This window comes from Fusarium fujikuroi, chromosome FFUJ_chr10 (assembly GCF_900079805.1).
Source record: "Fusarium fujikuroi IMI 58289 draft genome, chromosome FFUJ_chr10".
NCBI classification, from domain to species: Eukaryota; Fungi; Ascomycota; class Sordariomycetes; order Hypocreales; family Nectriaceae; genus Fusarium; species Fusarium fujikuroi.
In genome coordinates, this window is record NC_036631.1 from 306,240 (window position 1) to 327,711 (window position 21,472).

General features: G+C 42.4%; 9 protein-coding genes; 4 read left to right on the forward strand and 5 right to left on the reverse strand.

The window, feature by feature from the left end:
* Nucleotides 1–257: 257 nt before the first annotated feature.
* On the reverse strand, nucleotides 258–1,138 carry FFUJ_10332 (uncharacterized protein; the record flags this gene model as incomplete). XM_023569103.1 has 2 exons in its annotated part: nucleotides 258–1,006; nucleotides 1,057–1,138. The coding sequence occupies 2 exons, from the start codon at nucleotides 1,136–1,138 to the stop codon at nucleotides 258–260; spliced, it is 831 nt and encodes a 276-aa protein (XP_023436364.1).
* A 1,321-nt stretch (nucleotides 1,139–2,459) lies between these two features.
* On the forward strand, nucleotides 2,460–2,819 carry FFUJ_10333 (uncharacterized protein; the record flags this gene model as incomplete). Its single annotated transcript, XM_023569104.1, has 1 exon — nucleotides 2,460–2,819. The coding sequence occupies one exon, from the start codon at nucleotides 2,460–2,462 to the stop codon at nucleotides 2,817–2,819; it is 360 nt and encodes a 119-aa protein (XP_023436365.1).
* A 607-nt stretch (nucleotides 2,820–3,426) lies between these two features.
* FFUJ_10334 (uncharacterized protein) lies at nucleotides 3,427–4,902 on the forward strand (the record flags this gene model as incomplete). XM_023569105.1 has 2 exons in its annotated part: nucleotides 3,427–3,659; nucleotides 3,711–4,902. 2 exons carry the CDS (start codon nucleotides 3,427–3,429, stop codon nucleotides 4,900–4,902), a joined length of 1,425 nt encoding a protein of 474 aa, XP_023436366.1.
* A 189-nt stretch (nucleotides 4,903–5,091) lies between these two features.
* FFUJ_10335 (related to small s protein) lies at nucleotides 5,092–8,819 on the forward strand (the record flags this gene model as incomplete). XM_023569106.1 has 2 exons in its annotated part: nucleotides 5,092–5,663; nucleotides 5,717–8,819. 2 exons carry the CDS (start codon nucleotides 5,092–5,094, stop codon nucleotides 8,817–8,819), a joined length of 3,675 nt encoding a protein of 1,224 aa, XP_023436367.1.
* Nucleotides 8,820–8,922: 103 nt separating this feature from the next.
* On the reverse strand, nucleotides 8,923–9,511 carry FFUJ_10336 (uncharacterized protein; the record flags this gene model as incomplete). XM_023569107.1 has 2 exons in its annotated part: nucleotides 8,923–9,066; nucleotides 9,119–9,511. 2 exons carry the CDS (start codon nucleotides 9,509–9,511, stop codon nucleotides 8,923–8,925), a joined length of 537 nt encoding a protein of 178 aa, XP_023436368.1.
* Nucleotides 9,512–9,797: 286 nt separating this feature from the next.
* On the reverse strand, nucleotides 9,798–11,150 carry FFUJ_10337 (uncharacterized protein; the record flags this gene model as incomplete). Its single annotated transcript, XM_023569109.1, has 1 exon — nucleotides 9,798–11,150. One exon carries the CDS (start codon nucleotides 11,148–11,150, stop codon nucleotides 9,798–9,800), a length of 1,353 nt encoding a protein of 450 aa, XP_023436369.1.
* Nucleotides 11,151–11,332: 182 nt separating this feature from the next.
* On the reverse strand, nucleotides 11,333–13,375 carry FFUJ_10338 (related to calcium-independent phospholipase A2; the record flags this gene model as incomplete). XM_023569110.1 has 5 exons in its annotated part: nucleotides 11,333–12,067; nucleotides 12,121–12,155; nucleotides 12,207–12,781; nucleotides 12,854–13,102; nucleotides 13,158–13,375. 5 exons carry the CDS (start codon nucleotides 13,373–13,375, stop codon nucleotides 11,333–11,335), a joined length of 1,812 nt encoding a protein of 603 aa, XP_023436370.1.
* Nucleotides 13,376–14,365: 990 nt separating this feature from the next.
* On the forward strand, nucleotides 14,366–15,164 carry FFUJ_10339 (uncharacterized protein; the record flags this gene model as incomplete). XM_023569111.1 has 2 exons in its annotated part: nucleotides 14,366–14,634; nucleotides 14,681–15,164. The coding sequence occupies 2 exons, from the start codon at nucleotides 14,366–14,368 to the stop codon at nucleotides 15,162–15,164; spliced, it is 753 nt and encodes a 250-aa protein (XP_023436371.1).
* Nucleotides 15,165–15,321: 157 nt separating this feature from the next.
* Nucleotides 15,322–16,944, reverse strand: FFUJ_10340 (uncharacterized protein; the record flags this gene model as incomplete). XM_023569112.1 has 2 exons in its annotated part: nucleotides 15,322–16,854; nucleotides 16,903–16,944. 2 exons carry the CDS (start codon nucleotides 16,942–16,944, stop codon nucleotides 15,322–15,324), a joined length of 1,575 nt encoding a protein of 524 aa, XP_023436372.1.
* Between the last annotated feature and the right edge of the window lie 4,528 nt (nucleotides 16,945–21,472).

Below are 21,472 nucleotides of genomic sequence, written 5' to 3' on the forward strand. Positions count from 1 at the left end.
TCGGGTTCACTTCCCGAATAGTAGCTGGAGCCTCGCGGTACAAGACTCAGAGGCAAGGAACAGTATGCAAAGCGATGTATTTATTATCTCTGCATGGTAATTAGATACCGAGGCATGTCCGATTATGATCACTATCCATGTACCAGGTTGCAGTTGCCAAATTGTCTTCTAAGATCACAGGTGCATGGACACACGCCTTTTGACTTCTCTGCTTTCCTTCACTATGATGTTAGATCGCTCCGAGTAAGGATAGCCCACTACGCCTGAGTAGCAGTAATAGAAATGGGGTTAAAGCCACTAGGACTTCCGGTGCTGATATACCAGAAATCGGTCGTTCCCATACCAGTGACACGTTGCTGAGTGAAAAACTGATCATACACATCATCCTGTGGAGTAAGACAGGATAGCCCAATATCCTCATCCTCCTGACATATAGTCTGAGGCGCGGTGCATGAAAGCGTCCCACCAACAACCTCGCAGGTCAAGTAATCGTACGCCTTGTTAGTACCCGTGTTGGTGGGATTACAATATGCGATTGTAGGTGGAGTCGACGTATTAGGCGAAGATCCGAAGTAGGCGCACACGTAGGTTCCTCCGTTGGCATCTTGGAGACGTCCGGTAGAGGGCTCGATATTGAAGGTTCGGATTCCGCCGGTTTGGGGGTTGGATGGGTTGAAGACGAGAACAGATGTCATTTCGATATTTCCTTGGGGCTGGGCATTGTTGAGGTTTCCGCCGCTTGCGAGGAGGGAGTATGTTGGGTTGGCGGCTGGTGCGGTACTGGTGCTGGCGGCGGTAGTGGTTGTCTCAGCCTCGGATGTCACTGTTGTCGCATCTGAAGAAGTAGCGGCGGCAGTTGAAGACTCTAGGGTCGTTGTAACAGATGCTTCCGTAGTGCTAGAAGCTTCTGTTGTCTCCGAAGCGGCGACAGTGGTTGAACCTTCCACGAATGTGGTGATAGACGATTCAACAGTGCTAGTCAAGTCTGATGTTGTCGCTACAGTAGCTAGGCCTCACGGTCAGCAGCCACCATCTGCTCAGGGGATTTGAACTCACTTGTGCCCTGCGGCTTGCATGGACTAGCAAAAGCGGCGTCAGCGATGAGGCTGACAGCCAAAAGAAAGATATTGCAATGCATCGTGGCGCATAAACGATAGACGAATGTGGGATGTAAAGTGCGCAACGAGAAGGCAAAACGGAAGACCAAAGAGAATGGAAGAAATCAGCCACTGAGGGCAATTATGAAGAATCACATCCCGTCAGTTTTGCTCACCTCATCTCCCAAAATCGATAGTCTTGCTCTAGCTCGTGGTCTTGACAAATTGGATGCTGAATCAATTGTTAAGGACGAGGCGCTACTGCAGGGGTGAAAGCGTCTAAGCCAGATTTGGTGCTTGCTAAAATTAGTAATTGTTGTGCAGGGTAATTCTTTAAGGTCTCAGGTTTGAACATTGAAGGCACTTGAATTTCGGGACTATATCATGTGTCCACTGGAGACTTGATACACATACGAGTTACATAGCGTCGGAGATGCACAGTAGTCAAAAAGGAGAAGTATGATATATTTGCTGGTGGGTTCAAGGGCCTTGGTCATCGGTTCAAACACTCCGGGTAAATCATTGATGCAAAGCGCCTCCATTTACATTGTCTTAGAAGTTCTCGACAGCGGACATACATCATAGAATTACTACTTACGACAGTAAAATGCTACACGAACAGGAAGTCGAAAACAGAGAGAGAAAACCCATTAACACTAGTGGCCCGAAACTGACAAGCGTCCAAAAGGCTGAATCGTTTCACCGTAGCAAGCTCTTGCGATCAATAATACGAATAAGCTTATAAAGAGGCTTAAATAAAATTTTAGCTGGCTAGTATAAGCAAAAAAATAATTCTCTCTCTAAGGAGACCCCCTGGATTAGTCTGCCGAGGACGAAAATTCGTGGAAATCATCTTAAACATCCAACGGCGTACATATAGCAAGCGTTGACACCAGACTCGAGTTCTGCCTCCGTTCAATTCTCGTCCCTCATTGACCCGCTGACTCGTGAGCTTTCCATTCTTTCAACATGATCGCGCCTAAAATCGTTGCTGTAACTGGGCTTCCCATTGCAGATACATGAAAGCCCTCATCAGTAGCTACAAGCACGACCGAGACTATAGCCACTGATGCAGCATCGGTCACTGGCACAACTACCTCTGGGACTATCGCCACCACCACCGTGACGATCCTTACTCCCAGCTCAACTGGCTACACTCGCACCAGTAATGAATATACCCGGTTCCCAGCTAGTGTCCTCTACGATGCCAAAGGTGATGTTACAAACCCGGACAGCATCCATCTCATCACCGTACCTGAGACTGCGATCTTTTCTTGATGCCGTGATACCTGTAGGGGAACTGATGACTGTATTGCGTTTGTTGCGAAGGAAAATGTCTTTTGTGATCTTTTGGTGGACAAAATGCAGGAGACTGATGGCTCCAACACCGACTGGAATTGGTACTCTTTAGACTGTTTCTGCGATCTGCCTGAGCTGCCTACGAGTTTGGCAGTGGCCACTACTACCGCGGAAACAACAGATACTACATACCTGGCTTTTGACATAGCAACTATATATACAACAGAGAACACAGGTCTCACTACCAATACTGCCACTACTGAAGTTGAGACATCTTCTACAGTACTCACAACATCTTCGGCTAAACTTGCTACAAGCACTGAAACGACCGCCGCTTTTGGCTGTCCCGGAGATCCCCATCTAAATCCTCCTGTGGCGTTTTCCAAGAGTACACCGGAGGCGGAAACTAAATTAAGGATATAAGTGGAGCATATTCGGCCCAAGAGTGTTTGCAGTTCTGCATAGATGATGACACCTGCACTCTATTTTCCCGGGCTGGGGAATGGAGCCTTCTCTACCAATGAGGTTTCTGCGGATTGGAGCTGGTATGAATTGGGCTAGAAAGGACATCTGTGGATTAAGAAAAGGATTGGGAGTTGGTGGATATAGTTACGTGAGCTGGATCACTTAGGGAGAAGTATCATATTTTCTTCCCAATTATATGCTGTGTATCATGTTAAACTTTTTCATTTATTGTTTCGATTAATGACTCACTCGTGGTTTGTGCGAATAAGAGCCCATGTTGCCTGAAGTTTAAAAAGGCAAGGACTTAAAGATTTGCTGAAACTCCCGCCCTCAGTGGATTACTCAAAAAGTTCATAAAGAAACAAAAATTCAGTTGATATATATTAATAAACCACTAGCCGTCGCAATTTTCGCTGTCTCAAGTATGACAAAACACGAACTTTTCGACATGACTCTGGCATCCAGCAACCCAAGGACACATATTTCCTACAAGTAGTCATCGCTCCCTCTCGAGCTTCGATTGCAAATCTTCGAATATGTGGCTGGACAGCAGGAACATCGAGCTATGGGCTTCAGTCGCTATACCTACGTCTCTTCAGAATGGCAAGATTACTTCGAAAAGTTTACCTTTCGACGCCTCCTGATCGACAACTGCCAGCTAGCCAGGTTTTTCAAGATGACCATGGGCGAAAAGGCCGTGAGATTGTCGTATATACGCTATATATGCTTGAGAATCAAGCTTCAGGACTATGATGACACGGAATGCGATAAGCCAGAGTCTCATGCCACGATAAATTGGTGAGATTGTCAGGTCTTGTCATCTCTTTTGTTTCTAACAGTATTTCTTAGGAATAACCAAAGATTTACCCATTCCCTCAAAGTACTGTTCGATGTCCTCCGCCGTTGGAAGCCCTCCAGCGATCGAGACACCGGGTTGATCCTCGAGATCACCGCCTACTTACCTGGTCACAATAGGCAATTTCTAGAAGCATCAATGGACTATGCTGTGCATGAAAACTTCCAGTTAAAAGAGGACCTCGCAAATTCACCGAGCGTTACGGGATTCATTCATGCCAAAGATGCCAGGGATCAACGTGCGCCTGGAAAGGATTGGTTAATGCAGATGAACCTGGGAAGCTCGAAGCGACTACATGGCACGCCACTTGAACTGACGACAGGAAAGAACCTGAAGGAGGTCCCGATCGTCCATACTCTTTGGATACGTCATCAATTTAAAAGAGGGATAAAGAGCTCGAGCTTGGCGAGGATCTTGCGCATGGCCCTAACGAAGGTCACATCTTTCCGGCTCGAGACTACCCAAGATCCAGATTTCAGCGACTTGAACAACCTGATTCCTCAGCTTCCCCATAATATCCGTCATCTTTCCTTCGACATTTTTCCAAGAACTATCTGTCATATTCTATCTATCAACGCAATGTCTGAACTGGAGACATATTTAGCTGAGGAGGCTCTAGCAGAGAAGGCTCGCCATCTAGTTTCACTCTGTCCACCTCCTGGTACGAACTCACTGCATTTAATTCAGAATCTTCGAAAGTCACAGCAACTCGAACATGGTTCAAAACTGGAGCAGTTATGTCTTGAAGTTCCGTATAACTGCCGTGGAGAAGTTTTATTATTCCAGCGTCGGATAAATCGTCTCTTGAAAGAAAGTGCAGTTACAGCTTGGCACTTACCAAACCTCAAGATTCTGGAAATATGGTGTCACGACAGGATGAACGCGTTTATGTTCAGATATGAGCATGAGAAAGACCAAGTTACCATTACATGGAGAGTATCCGAAGACTGGATTAACTTGGCAGAGGGAAGTATAAACCAGTGGAGAAGAGTAGCTCAAAAGTACAATGTGGTATTTTCCGTAAAAGAGCTGCCGGTTTTGAGAAATCCGCTGGTTTGGGGTATCTCATACGGCAACGGGTATATTGACAGGAAGGTCGTCTATTGGCTACTGAAGCTGCGTGATTTGGCAATTGATCCAGTCACTTTAGCCCGCCTCGATATGATTAGATTCTTGCCAATGTAGATGTCGACGCAGGTCCGGGTTGTATGCCACTTTATAAATTGTTTTCGGTAGAAAGGATAAGCTTATACTGAGCAAGACGAACATCATATTCTCCTTTGCAGTTCCAACCACTTAAGCCACGCCAGACGTGATGCATAAGACCGCAAAAACTGGTTTTCCCGAGCATGCATATCTATTACTGGTATCTACATGTTACTGGTTATGCTCATTAGTCAGCGTGATTCAGCCCAACACATCAGACCTGCACAGCCTGATCAGGCTGCGTACTTTTCATCTTCTTTACCCCTCACTTCAGAGCGTCAGATCATTACTCTAGAGCGCAACATAATGCTCACGGGCTTTGAAGCACTCGGCGCCGCGAGCGCAGTCTTGCAAGTCATTTCGTTCGCAACTGATGTCATTGTAGCTTGCAAAAATGCATATGATGGAGCCACCACTTCTCAAGACGATCTTCAGCGCTATGCGGGGCAGATGTCTGAAGCCATCGGTCGAGTACACACTCGCTGCGAGTATATGAGAAACGCAAACTCCAAATTTGCTAGCCCAAAGCTTCAAGATATTGCCAAACAATGCAAAGAAGCTGCCAAAAAGCTGGAAGCCGAAGTGCAGTACGTAACCGGCTTGCAGGCCAAGGGCGATCTTGTCAAGTCGCTCCGCAAGGCATTCAGAGCCTCCAGGCATCAGAAGAAGATACAGGCTCTACATGAGTCGCTTTCTATGTACCAACAGGTCGTAATTACCGAGATTACATCTCATCTATGGTAAGCCCAATAATTGGAATCCTAGACCTTTTACTAAGATATGCCGACTCTAGCTCACAGAGCGACGCGATATACATGCAGCAAGATGTATCATTCGGTAAATTGGATATCGATGTCCAGTTTCTCATTAGCCAGCTCGCTCAAGGTATCACTGGCGTGGAGAATCTCGTGAAGCAAGAACACACTGCAACACGCAACATTATCGTCAAAGAATCGGCCAGGGCTGAGGTAGCCATCAATTCCCACATGGATAAACAAGCCTTGGAGCTCAGGACTGCCTCTGAGACAAAGAAGAAGTGTGAAGTATTTCTTCAGAGCCTTAAAGCTCCCCTGATGAACCATCGCTACAACGATATCATGGACTCTACAGAAGCAAGCTTTAACCAAGTATTTGCATCTTATGAAGATATGAAAACCATGTACCACTATGATTCAGAAAGTGATGGCTCTGCAACTGATGATCAAGAAGCCGAAAACCTAGAAGATGACGATTCACCCGATGAGGACGCTTCAGGTGATGATGGCAATGGCAGTGATTCAGATCATGATAGCCTTGTGGAAGATATCCATCAATCATGGGCTTCGTTAAACACGTGGCTGCAATCAACCGACAAATTGTTCTACATCCGAGGAAAGCCTGGCTCCGGAAAAAGTACACTGATTAAATTCATTGGACAGCAGGAGCAAACGAATAAATTGTTGCAGAGATGGAACCCCGATGCGACTATTCTCTCATATTTCTTCTGGAAGATTGGATCAGAAGAGCAGAAGAGTCTGAAAGGTCTTTGGTGCTCGTTACTCCACCAACGACTTGAGGATCAACAGCAACTGATTCCGAGTATTCTTCAAAACTTCAATATTCTATCCCGACACTCGCAACATCACGATTGGGCGATGAAAGATCTACAAATTGTTTGGAATTATCTCGCAGACGTGGATATCCGACACCTCTGCATCTTCATTGATGGTCTAGATGAGATCCGGAACGAAGATGGCTTTTCTGAGCTTCTTGAGACCATTGATGCCATGTTAGTCAACCCAAAAATCAAGATTTGTGTCTCAACTCGACCTGAGGCAAGCATTGTAAGGTGGCTCAAGACGAAAAAGGCTGCTGGGATTCTCCTTGAGGACTTGACAAGATATGATATGCTTGTCTTTGTACAAAAGAGATTCCATAAACTATCGTCGGATATTCAAGTCTCTTCAGAAACCATCCGACATTTGCGTCATAAGCTCGTCGATAAAGCGCTGGGCGTGTTTTTATGGCTCCACCTCGCTACACGAAGTATCATCGAAGGGATTGAGAACGTCGACTCTGAAGATATGCTTATTTCACGACTCAATGCGCTCCCTGGAAATCTTGAGAACTTATATATCGACATGTGGCAAAGGATGAACGCAAAAAGCCCTGTATATGCAGAGACTGCTCGCAGATACTTTCGCTATGTCCTGCAGCACCCAGAGAGAATCATTTTCATCTTTACTAGTCAGCGTTGGTATAGAATTTCCCAGCCGTGGATACTGCAGTTCACTTGCGCTGAGAACCCTGAAATTCTAGAAAAACTTCTGAAGAGGGCGAACATGATGGATCTGGCTGAGATTCTACAAAGGTGCGAAGATACAAAGGCTTCGATACAAAGCCGGTGCGCAGGGTTACTTGAAGTACGACAGAATAAGGGTGCTTATCTCCGTCTTTTCAAAAGACTAGGAGACAATAGCAATGCTTTCGCCCAGGTAGCATTCATTCATCGAACTGCACATGACTTTCTGATAGACACAGAAGCGGGTCAAAGCATTCTGGGATATGGACCATTGAACGACATTTCCTCAGAAACGCGATTGTTAAACGGCCTTATTTCTACTGTGATAATCATAACATCTAAACTGCAACAATTATCCACTGACACCCTTGTCATCAAGATAATTACTGAATTTGCAAAACGGCGGGGAAATGAGGGCCTGCAATTGGCTACAAACATGTTCGACATCGTTCGGCCATTGTATGACAGAAAACATATACGGCTTTACGAGGATCTTTGGATACCATCCAGCCCGTTCTTCAGTTTTTTGACTGATGAGCACCTCTTTGATGATTATGTCATCTCCCGTTTGGCAACTGAAACCTCGACTGATCTGGCCACCAGTTTGTTGCTTGAAGGATGGGCTCCACGGCGTTTTAGGAGCCCTTTCAAGAAGTTGTCTAAGAGAGTGTTTGCCACCTTAATAAAATTTGGAGCGGATCCACACGAATATGGCATATTGTATGATGAGGCCCTGCAGCCATTTGCCAGGAAGATAACAGCCTTTACCAATCTTCTTGTATCTTTCATTACATCAAAAAAGTTACCTGATTCAATGCATCCTCTGTGTGTGGATGGAGAAGTGTCGCGAAATGCAGTATCTGAAACTTTGGAAATTGCAATAGATATGGCGGTGACTTGCCAGAATCTGAATGCAGTCGTTTCACTGTTTTCTTCCATACGTGGAACTGGGCCTATGATAACGCTTCCACTTGAGGGGTCCACACTATCTAGCTTGGGACAGCCCATGCTTCCTATCTTTAGACACCTGTCTGATACCGTGTTTATATTCTACGAAGTCAACCTGCAGTTCTTGTTATTATATCTGCTCTCGAAAATTGGCGGAAGTCTAACAGGCTGCATCCTGGCGACTCCTCAAGCTCAGGATGTGCTATCGAGAATTGACAGACCTTTAGTCAAGATCCGATATTTCCGGCTGCCACCGACAGCAATTGGTATGCCTGAGGACGACATCTGGGCTCGACAGACGTTTCAGTGCATCTTGTCACCAAAGCCACTACCCATAAATGATGTCGAACAGCTTTTTGACGTGGACTTCAACGGGTTCTCGCAAGACTTGTGTAAGCCACGAGACGATAGAACTGATCTCTACACATTTAAGGAGTGTATCAAAAATACGGAGACCGAAGACGTTAATATCGAACATATGATGACTAGTTTAGCTGCTGAGAATCTGGGATTTTGTACATACGAGGAGGCAGGCATTACCCCGTCATATGAATATCTGAGAAAAGCAAAAGAGACCATAGGCTACCGATGGAGGTATTTTCCTCTGGCAATGGGCAGGCTAGAAGCAGCAGCGGTCATTAGGGAGGGAACAGAAGGTCACGAGTGATGGTCACCTGATGGCCACATGTAAACCTTTATTTGGCAAGCTGTTTCAGGAGACCCAAATTCGAGATTATCTCCATCTCAAAACTACCATGCTCTTGTACCTCTTAATTCTTATAGCCAAAAATACCCTTAGTTGGTGGATCTCTTTCACTCTGAGCAATGCTTATAGACTCTGAAGGAATCAACTCTTTCTCAACTAGCATATTCAGCACCTCCATTGTCCACTCCTGGCATCTTTTTGTATCCACCTGAAGATAAGTTAGTTAGTCGTCTTAACGTCTTTTATAACTGGCTTCTTACTCCATCGATTGGTGCACATATGTTTTGTCCTTTGGGAGGCGGAGGTACCGATGCTGCAATTCGTTCGATAAGGCTTCTTGGTTTATTCTCTCTTATCTCAAACTCAGTTTCAGGATATTCGTGAAGGATTGAATCGTCGATCTTCCCAAGAAAGACCAACCGCTTCAGGTCCGGATAGGCTTGAGTGTTGTAGTTCCTATGAACCTCGAATGCAAAACCAGACATGAGAGGTTCTCCCACAACATGTATCCTTATTCCAATAGCCTTGAGAGACCGGAAGTCTTCACTGATAGTGTCTCGATCATATTCTGCGTTTGGGATGAAGAGGGCGAAATGAGAGCGTTGGTTCGCGCCTCCGCCGGACTTAGCAAGATACAGTGAGCGGGCTGGCATGATGAGCTGCGACAATAGCTTTACAATAGTATGTGACCCGTATTGATGGAAAAGCTAACTTCTGAGACGATTGTTATCTCTTGTCGAATTTTCAAGAAGCGGGGTTTCTCGGCTTTCTGGACAGTAATTGGCTAACAGAGATTGTGTGCAAGGTTCGACCAACAGATCCCATAAATGAGGCATAAACGGGCCATTGATGAATTCAGGCCACACGACGACCAATCAAAATCTATGGTCATCTATCTGCGTAATACATGAACTAATAATTGTTCGCCATTTGATAGTATCATCTCCGGGCCCAAGTCCACTTCCAGGTCTCAATACACTTCTCATAACGCGCCTCCGCCCACTTCCTCTGCTCATCACCCGGCCCCAAATTCTTCTGACGCACTGAAACCATATGCTCATACAACTTCAAAGCCGTATACACATTTCTGTTCTGAAGATATGACTCCGCAAGACTATTCTCAGAAGACATAGTCCTCTTATGTACCAGCCCAAGAGTCTTCCTCTGAATAGGTACCAGGTCTTCTAAAAGTGAAATGGCCTTCGTAAGCTCCTTGATCTTTAGGTATTGCTCGATGAGGGATACTTGAATCTTGAGGGTGTCGAAATGTGCTTTGCCTAGGAGTTGCTGCTGCATCGGTAGAGTCTCCTCTAGAAGGGATATGCTTTTCTTCCGTTCGCCTTTGTGCTCGTATGAATAGGCGAGGTGGTTCTTGACAGCAATGAGAATTGGGTCGTCTTTTGCGATTTTGCTTTCCGCTGCGTCGATCCCCATCTCTAGACTCTCAGCTGCCTTTTCATACTCTCCAGCATAGTTGTAGCATTTCCCCAGTTCACCCAGGAGTATCAACTTGTCCATGGCGCTCTTTTTAGTGCCAGCTCTCCTGAGCTTCTCCAGGCGATCAATTTCATGCTTTGGCGCACCGTTAAAACGATGGCACTTTGCGAGAACACATGATACCGCCAACAAGTTGCTCTCATCTCTTGGAAGATGCTTCCCTTGGAATGCCAATGCCTTTTCCGAAAGTTGAATCGCCTTTGTTGACTGCCCTGTTTCGGCATAGGCTTCTGCAAGGTCGAGTTCAATGCGAAGACGCCGCTTGGAGTACTTGAATGAGGATTTCTTTACCCATTCCACAGCTTGCTGAAGCCATGGAATTGCTAGGGTGCTGTTTCTTTGCCTTACGAGCCAAGATCCGACTTTACACATAAGCTGAAAGCGATCGTCCAGTCTCAGATCAAGATCTTGACAGTTATTAAGGACACGGATAGCATGAGCCTGGTACGTCTTCCAGGCTAATCTCTTCGACCAATCCACCGGCGGGACAAGCTCATTTAGGCGCTTTGTTACTGTTTCCGTCAGGCCCTTGGAAGCTTTCTTCTGTTTAGCCCATACTCGGATGCATAAATGAATGATAGTGGGCATATCGAACATATTGCCCCCTTGCCTTGGAGCCAAGAGAAAGAAGCTACACAATAGACCGATAGACTCTTCGAGTTCGGCCTTTCCACCCTTGATTCCAGGACCAGCAAGAATTGTTCTTGGGATGGAGGATGATCCAGTTTGAGAAATGAACTCAAGTAGTCTCACGGTGCGTGGATTGACCTTCTGAATTGCCTCGAAGCATTTCATAGCTTTCTTGAGTATGGATTCCTCGGAATCTGTTCCTTCGCCTGTCCCGTCGGCACTTTGTGAGATGAACGGAAATGCATCTTGGCCGGGGCTGCGCAGTAACTCCAGAAATTTGGCTATCGTCAGATGGGCATGGTTGTTAAGATACCTTGCTACCAGTTGAATACTCAAAGGAAGGCCATTTAGTTCGGATCTAGTTCCTTCACTATATCTTCATCTGAAAGCAGCCCGTTGTTGAACAGAGAATGTCTTAGAATGGAGATTGCGTCTGGGATTTCTAGTCCACTGACTTTGATGACCTTGTTCACTTGATTTCCAACGGTGGCGGTTGCAGCTTTCATCGAATGTGTGATGAATAAGATGTTACCCTCTTCGTTATGAGGTAGATCGCTGAAAACACTCTTGGGCTGAGCACTAGGACTTGATGGGCCATTGTCGGTATCCGCGTCGTCAATAATGAGGAACCACCTTCCAAGACGTTCTGACGATAAATAACGATGAAACAGGACTCTTGCATCCGTATATTTGGACTCATGTTCATAGCGGCGAAACAGATCCAACTTCTGTGCAATCCGCGAGTAGGACTCCTCGAAGTTGTCTGCTGAGAGCCAAAAGATAGAGTATTTCGGGTATGATGAATGAACCCATTCTGCAAATTGAATTGCGATTTGGGTCTTGCCGGACCCGGGAAGCCCCGAAATTGCCGCTCTCTGGTGTTGATCTTGGGGGAAGGCGGCCTGCAATTTTTTGAGGTAGTTGGGCCTGTCTATAGAGAAAGGGGGCAGCTTTGTTGGTACATAGTAGCAAGGCTGTGGTGGTGACTTTGTCTCCCAAGATGTAGGTTGCTTAGACTGATTTTCTTGAGAGCTTTCTGGACCCTGTGGACTCGGGCTTGAAGTCACGAAATCTTGTTGTGGCTGAGAAAAATAAGTACTTCGTGGGACTTTTCGGGATAGTCGAATGCACATACCGTGATCAGCGGTTCAAAATCCGGCCTAGTACTCCCTACAAAGCAAATAATTAGCTCCTGTATTCCCATAGTTATTTAGTACGGACTTTTCTTTAGTATTAGGTTCTCTACGCATCTCTGGACCCAGAAGCTTTGGACTTGACTGTCCAGATACCTATCGGTGGCAGCCTGAATCTCCCTTTTCTTCCGGTACTCCTTCATCCCTACAGTCTGTAATCCATGATCGACGTTGAACCGAAAGTACCGCCCTTGTTCAAAGTGCTGCCTCCACCTCTTAATCGATGCTTCTGCTACCTTCTCAGCATCTGTTGCCATTTTAGCCAGGGCACCTATGAACTTATCGACTCGATCGTCGATGTTGTATATTGGAAGTCTGCCTGTTCCTATTGATATAAAGCACTTGACCAGTGGCTGCAGGTTGCCTGTGGCCGGACACCATATCTCCATGGCCTCTTCTTCAACTTGGTCGACTGGGTTATTGGCTCCGAGAGCCCCGTCCACGAATTTCATGCCCTCGATGGAGACCGGGTTGAAGAAAGTGGTTGCAGCGAATGTTGCCCGAGCTGCTTGGCAGATGGTAGCGCTGACAGAGCTTTTATGGCTGCTGTAACTCCTGAATCGACATACAGCAGCATCGAGCTTTGAGGTTGCGCAAACAAAGCTAGCAGGTTTCAGAAGTTAACGAATTGATCTATGGGGAAAGCGAAATTGATCGGCGGGGCTTTATACTCACACCTTGCAGTCAGGTTCACGGCTATCAACCATACTGTCTGTTGGCGATAGCCCTCTGTCCTTCAAAGTCTTCTCGATCGCCGCTTTGAGTCCTCCAGAATCGAATCGAGCCTGCGTCTGCCCCAGCAAGCTAAACTTTGACTGGTGAACCCTTGCCTTCTCGTTGAAGACCACCTTGATTAGGTCATTATAGGCTGAAATACATTCGTCGACATCCATTTGTAGCCTTCCAAGCATGATAGCGATCAGTCTTGCAATGCTGGTAAGCAATAGCGCAATCATACGTTCTTTCTGGCAACCCTTACCCGCCCGTACTCGTCCCGCCGATCAGGTCAAAGATATCCGCTGGCTTCTGCGCACTTCGTCCCAGTCTCTTCCTATCGGCATTATGTCCATCCATGATGCGTTTGAGCACGTATAGTGAAGATAAGCCGCGTACCCCGCCTCCATCGAGGGACAGCATGCAAATGCCCTCTTCGTCCAGCAAACCCACGCCCGGCGACTTTGGATTCTGTTCGTTCATTTTCTATCGTTCGGGTATGTCATGAAAAGAAGAAAATATGACGAGTGGAATTCCATGCTCAGCCTCGTCTTCGTGCCAGTCAGACTGGCTGTATGCAAGTTGTAGTCAGCTGCTTATCTATTCCACCGCTTATTGGCCTGACTCCCCCCGCAGTTGGTGCAACTTGGAAAGGTGAGCGGCTGCATGCCTCTGAGAAACCGACATTATATTCTACATCGTTGAGTTTAATATCCTGATTGCAAGTTTCGAAGTGTTCTGATTCGCTTCCCTAGGGTTGCGATTGGGTAGATGTTGCGAGCCCACTGGAACCGACCCAGTTGAAGCCACTCCGTGGCGAGCTTGAGTATTTTGTTGCCAACACCAAGGTAATGATGGCGTGACAAGCTAAGTTTCTATACAACTTTAGGGAATTTTATCATTTTTTCGTCATTTCATGCCCAATTGAGAGGAACTCTAGACAGTCTAAGCAGGATTTCCTCCATATCTTTAACATAGAAAATATCATATTATTGCAGATTTGATTCATGTTGCCTCGGCTGTAAAATGTCAGATGACAAAGACTAGAATCCCACCAATAGACAGAAGATCTCTCAAGCTATCAGCAAGCTCAAAGAAGCAGGGGGTGAAACAACAGCCTCTGCAATTGGTCATCGTTACTACGTCGCATGGTAAGGCACAGCAGCCAAACGCTCATTACTTACTTCGCATCAAGCTATTTCCCACTCTTCACAGACCTTTAAAATTAACCTTAAAACAAGCCATCAGAACTTTTTACAAACTATCCACGATGCCAACCATCACTGAATATTTTGGCATTGGACTCACCAACAACGGTCCACTAACAACAACCTACACGCCCCCCCACAAACTGCACAACCGTAACGACAGACCAAATCCTTTTTGCACATCCCGACTTTATAACAGTCAGTTACGGAGCCCCAACATGCGAGGTTACTTCAATGGGAAAATGCCTCCCATCTGGCTCCAATTATGACAAGGTGGTCTCCTACTACAATAATTACGGAGGTCAAGGCACTATTGACTATTATTCACCCGGCATATTTTGTTCCCAAGGGTTGGACTACAGCTGGTACGTTAGCACATGGCAACAAGACAGGTTCTGTCGAGAGGAGCGGTGTCTTCACGGAGACGACAAGTACGTTGCCAGGCGTGACTGTTGTTGATCCGAATATGCCGCTTGAACAAGTGTGGTTTAATGCACTGGGTCCCTCTGAGACGCTTGCGTATTGCTGCCCTAGGTATGTCCCAGCTCCTTTAAATTATACCGCTGTCTGACTTTACCAGTGGCTGGGTTGCTGCAAAGGAAGAAGGCTGCTTCTCGTCAATCAAGCCCTTGAAATCAGCAACATACACAGAAGCCTGCTTTAGATACCGACCGCCAAGCGCGATGCGTTCCGTCTACACGGTCGAGGGAAGCAAGGTGTCAGAATTCCTGTACTCAGCGGTAACGGCGGAGCCAACGTCAGCGATTTGGCCAATATCGGTCTTGCAAACTCAGTCGAGATTCAGGTATGACGAACTTGCAGTTGCTAGACGGTTTCCTGCTGTGAAACTTGTATACAAGGAGTCGGATCTGAAGCCAACTGGGGGTGGAGATGAAAGTAACGACGGAGATAATAGCGATGATGACGAAAAAGACGATGAAGAGGAAGAGGACGAAGAGGACGATGATAACGGAGCCTCCAGTCTGTTGAGAAATGGGGGGCTTTTCTCTATTTTTGCGGTGCTGTTCAGTATGCTTGTTGGCGCTGGCTTAGTGATGTTTTAGTTACCAAGAAGATCTCGAACGTTGATATAGCAAATGAGATTAAAGGAGCTAGTTTTAGAATTCCATGTATCCCCCTTTGAAACAATCTTATATCGCTTTTGCATCCTGAGAGCCACAAGACAAACCCCCATCAACGCAGTCCATACAAAGTGAAAGCCTACTCATCGTCAGATAAACCTGAATCCGAAGAAACACCATCTTCGTCATCCTCTGAATCTTGATCATCATCCACATCTCCAGTTCGTTGACCAAAAGCCATCTCAAGGAAGTCAACTATATTCTCCCCATCATCCTCAGACTCAATCTCCGAAGAATCCTCATCGTCATCAGTATCCTCCTCTTGTTCAATCTCCGCAAAGAACCTTCTGCAAAACTCCCCAAGCGACCCTGTCTTACGAATAATATCCTCATGCAGAATCTCCCTCTTCTTCTCAGCCGCCTGTTGATCATATCTACTCCCGTGTAGTTTCCGCATGTTCTCGTGGACCCGCGCAAACACCAAGTCACACGCGTCGATGTCTTCAGCACGGTTTGTCTCGACATAACTATCGTCCTGCTTGGCTTGGGCGGTTGGGTTAACGGGCACGCGAAGGATAGTCTCGCCGTCTTTTTGATAGCCACATGTTTCGATGTAGAATTCTGTAAGCGTTGTTTTGCTCAAGGCCGTGAGGATGTCGACCCATGTGCCGGATTCGAGGTAGACTCCCATGAGGACAACTTCTCGTAGCGCTGTGGACCGTTGAAAGAGCGCTATTAGTGCTTCCCCTGTTATAGACAGGCTCTGCAGGTCGAGTACTTCCAGGGTCAAGGGTTCCAGGCTTGATGAGTCCAGCACCAATACATCGGGACCTTTCACCTTGAGGGTGTTTAGGTTTGTCGCGAGCGGTATCAGCTCTCGTATATATCTGTCGAATATTTGATTAGATTGGTTATACCGAAATTCCAAGTCTTCATCTTCCTCGGTGCAGTGTCCATAGTGAACACTCAGACGCTTGAGCCGTTTAAAGAATGCCTGTGGAGAGTAAGGTCCCCCATCGTCGTCATCCTCGAGAAAATGCCCAAAGTCATATGCGAGCGGAAGGGAGAGGTCGAGTTCTTCCAAACTATTGAGCCCAGATCTGAAGAGAGCTGTGGCGAGGGACTCGAAAAAGTTCTCAGTGTCTTGAACCCAACAACAAGTATTCAGACCTGGGTCATCAAACTCCTGACCGTAACTATAAGGAATGTCCTCAAAGTTAAGCTTCAGAATCTTCAGATTCGTGAATCTAGGCAATGCGCTATGAATTACCGAGCCCATTCGTGCAATGTACTCCAAGTCTTTGTCTCTCTCCTCGATCACAGGTTTGTAATCTTGGAAATCATTCGGACCCCGAATTTTCAAGCAGATTTCCAGCCGGCGTACAATTTCGCGAAGTTGAGGATTCTTTGACAGTTTCACAAGACGCGCAGTACCCGTAACGCCGCTGCTGGTCACGGCGGTTACGCCCCATCTTGTTATGACACTGCCAGAGTAAATGATGGCGTGCTGAAAGAGGATTGGTGTGACGACGTCGTAGAACAGACCATTTACGGCGCGTAGAGATGCTAGGTACGAGCGTCGCTTGATCCCTGCTACCTCGTGCTGGCCTAGGGGAGGATCGTATCCACCGAAGTGATGACGCTCAAAGCCATCGTGGAGATACGACACGATCTATACGCGGTCAGTATCACGATAAGTCTCTGGTGGATGGTTACAAACTTCTTGGAGAATTTCAGGTGGCAACCTCTCAAGAGAAGACATGTTGCTCGGACCCTCAAAGGCTTTGAAAGATAAGCCAAGTCGTGTCATGAACATGTAGTGATAGCGGGGCTATTCCGGAAACCGTTACATCCTTTTTCCGATGCTTCTCATTGGTGGAGCTATACGGAAGGCAAGGTACGTACAGGACTTTACAGACGGAGCCCGACATTGTTCTTTAATCAGGTAGCACAAGCTTATTCATGTGATGCGATGTCTGCGACTCATACATAGCAGCACAAATTCTCTGTCAGCCTCGAGAGGACAGAACACAGCCACTCAAAGTTCAACCCTAGCCACAGAACCAGCCACGGCGTCTTCGTAGCAGAACAAGGGTTCGTCCCAACAGATTCTTGTATTTGACAGTTTCCCGCTTAGGAACAAACCTAAAGAGGTTACATCTGCCCCGTAACCATTTGCTGTACTAGTTCCAGTAGTGGGACCATCTGGTCGGTAGTGTGAGCCGACCCCGAGCACTATTTGAGTTTAGCTTGCGATATGAACTGTTAGTACCCGCAATGGAGCGCACTCTATTTCGCCTTTCTCAAGCATGAGATGATGCACCTCGCTTTCGTGGGCTTGCTTGACACGTGCTATGACAGAAGGTGCAGCTAGTAGATTAGATCCAGTGTTGCTTTGATGACGTGGATCATCACGTCAAAGGTAATGGAAGGACTGAAAACCCTCCGAGCATCAACTGGAAAGTTCGATTAGAACGTGACAGACAGATTCGCGCTTGGGCCATGGGCCCGAGTGGCAAGAACGAAGAATCTCAGCATGTGCGATATTTGGATCGCTCAAACGAGCTCGAGTGACGACTGTGTTGGTATGCGCCTTTTTCCCGGGCAAAGGGGAATTGCGGTATCTACGGAAGGCCAAATCGACATCTATGCCAAAATTCATCTTAAGGGATTTTTTTTACTCTATTTACCCTAATGTAGCACTAAAGGCCCCTTTAGGCTTCTAGGCAATATAATATTGTTATATTAAATATTATTGCTATAATGCAGCACTATAGACTAAGGCCTGTACTAAGGGCTATAGCCCTCTCTCTTATATATACCTATACAAGCCTATAGTATGCCATTTAAAGCCAAACTATCCACTTTCACTTTTATTATTATAGATTATACTAAATTCTGCCCTAAAACTAGCTGCAGCTATAATAAACTTTATATAGAATTAAAGGCCCTTAAAGAAGCTAGTTTTTACCTATTCTATTAATAACCACTTATTAAAGCTATTAAGGTTATTAACCTTACTGTAAGTAGCCCTTTTAAGTCTAATTTAATAATAATTTAAATTAAATAAATATAATTAATTTCTATTATATATACTAATACTATTAATATAGCTACTAAAAGCTAGCAGTATAATATTACAGTAATAAGCTATAAGAGTATAATTACTATTAAATTAAAGGCTATATTTTATATTACTTTAAGATACCTTAAGGAAGTTATTTTAGGCATTTCTATACTAAAGTATAATAAAAAAGTTAAAAGTAAAAATATTAAAAGTAAGATTATAGCCCTATTAGGCTTTATATTTTTATCTTATAATAAAATAGTTTATTTTATTATATTAAGCTGCTATAAAGAGTTCTTATTAATAAAGTAGAAGCTTATTAATAGCTATATTATTAATATATATTTAAATAGATCTATTATATATAAAGATACTATTTATAAGACCTTATAGCTAAAGGACTTTTTTAAGGTAATAAATATTATACTTTCTATAAGGGCTAAAGCTCTAGTTTCCTTTATATTTTTATACTTTAATATATAAAATAATTTAAAAGATAGTAATACCTTATAGCCTAATAAGTAAGCAATTAAGTAGGCAAAAACTAAAATACTTACTTTAAAGTATATAATAAAGATTAAAAGGGAGATAAAAAATAAGAAAGAACCTATATAAAATAAAAGGAAGAAAAATAATATTAAAGCTAAAATTAAGGTTAAGGTTAAGGCTAAAAAGATAAAAGGTAAAAAAGAGAGATAATATAAAGATTTAAATATATTTAAGGCATTTCTTTAATCTATAATATTAAATAAGGATTAAGAAGGTAAGGAAGATAAAGAGAAATAAAATTAGGAAAAAGCTAAAGGGCACCTTTTATAATTAAAGGCCTTACTATAAAGGTTTAAGGAATAGTATAAGGCTAGCTCTTAACCCTATAATTAATCTTATTTTAATTAATATTACCTTAAGTCTTTTAGTTAAGTAGCTATATATTAATATTATATATAGCTAAATAAGACTATATATAATTAATCCTACCTATAGGTGTTTCTAAAAGACTAATAGCTGGCTATTTCCTGCTAAGTATATATACTTTTAATTATGCCTATAGATATAAGTATATAGAGAGCTTTAGGTTCTTAGGGGTATCTTAGGGAAAGATTTACCCTTTAAAAATCTTTTTATATACTATAATTATATCTTAAGGCAAATATATATTAAGATTAATATTATTATATTTAAAAAGCTCCTTAAGAGGCTATAATTAATTAAATAGTATTAAATAAATATAACTCCTTATTTTACAGATCTCTAGCTAATAATATAAGACTTAAGGCTAACCAGAAAGAATATATAGCCTATTATACTATTTATAAATATAATGCAAATCCTATATATATATAAATTTAGAGAGTTCTATATATATAATTAGTATAAAAAGATATAAAATAGCAATTTAATTTAAAATAAAATTAATAGAGAAATGCCTATTAGCTATAATTTTTCTAAAATACTTCTATAAGCAGTTAGTATATATATACGCCAATGCCTTACTTAACTATCACTAAATTAATGCTATTAACTTTTAATCTTTTTATTATATATACTTTTACTATATATTTAATAATTATAGAATTATATCTGCTAAGCTATAGTAGCCTATAGGGAGCTTTACATTTATAAAAGGTAAAAATAAGCGCTAGTTATTATAAGAGTCTTATTACTATAATCTAATTAGATAATAAGAGGTATACTCTCTTAATTCTCTAGAATATAAAGGTATTACTTAAATATACTTTATAATATATTAACTAATATACTAATATATAGCTATATAATATATTATAAGTATATATTAATTAATATATATATTTTAATCCCTTATGCCTTTAACTTATTATAAGTATTAATTAACTAAATAAAGTTAGGCCTAAATACTATCTATTTAGTTTAATAGTATTATATTATATTCTATTAATTAGTTATATTTATAAATATAAAGTTATAAAATACTTTATATAGTGCCTATTAACTTAAGGATAGCTATTTTTACTAAATATAGGTATAGAGATATATTTAACTAAATGACTGTAGCTTAGTATTTAGTAAGGTATTATTCTTAAAAAAATGGCATAATTTAATAAGTTATTTCTCTTTCTGCTTAAAGGTCTAATGCTATAAAAGGCTAAGGCTTTATTATATTTTAATTAGCCTCCTATTAGTTACTATAAAGCCTTTCTTTTATAACTAAAAAAGGATATTTTTATCCTTAAGAATATTTTTAAAGAAAAGCTCTTTAATATAATTTTATAATGCCTTAATATCTTCTATTTAGGCCTAGGTTATATTAAATATTATTTAATTTAACTGCTAAGTCTAAAGATATCGATATAATACTCTATAAAAGGTAGAAATATTAAACTTAATTAAAATATGCTATATAATATTATCTGCAGTTATTTAGTTATAATACTTCTATTATTTAATTTAAATATAGAAAGCATTAAGGTTAATAGGGAAGTGCCCTTTAGAGCTTATTATAAGGTTAAAAGAAAGATTAATATAATATAAGAAAATAAATTTATATTAAGGGGCTTAAGATAAAACTGTAAAGAATAATATATAGCCTTACGCTACAGTATATAGCCCTAAGATATAGTATATAAGCATACTATACTAACTATAGCTAGTAATATTAAAAAAAATATTTAAAATTACTTACAATAAGGAACTATAAGGTACTATAAGGTACTATAAGGTACTATAAGATCTATATATATATCTATTACAGATATAATTTAAGGATATAATTAATTAATAAAGTAAGTTAATAAAAACGTTAAACTTTTACTACTAGGTATTATAATGCTTTATATGCCCTATAGTTATCTATAGTAGCCTATAATGCTCTATAGTGCTTTATATGCCTATAATACTAGTTATAATTTATAACCTATAAGCTATATCCTTATAAAAATAAAGACCTAAAAACTAATTATAGGTAGCTAAAAGAAGTCAATACTATTTTAAATAGTTATATATAGAATTAAAATACCTTATTTACTGCCCTTTGCCTTCTTAGACTTAAACTTACTTTTACCTTTAGACTTTTTCTTCTTCTTCTTATAGTTAATAACCTTATAGAAAAATCGAGAGAGTCTATAACACTCCTTTTTAATAAAGTCCTTTAATATATCTATAGGGTCCTCTTTACTATTAAATAAAAAGCTACTATTATTACTAATAATAAAAATAGCATTAAATATAGCCTTATACTTTTTAG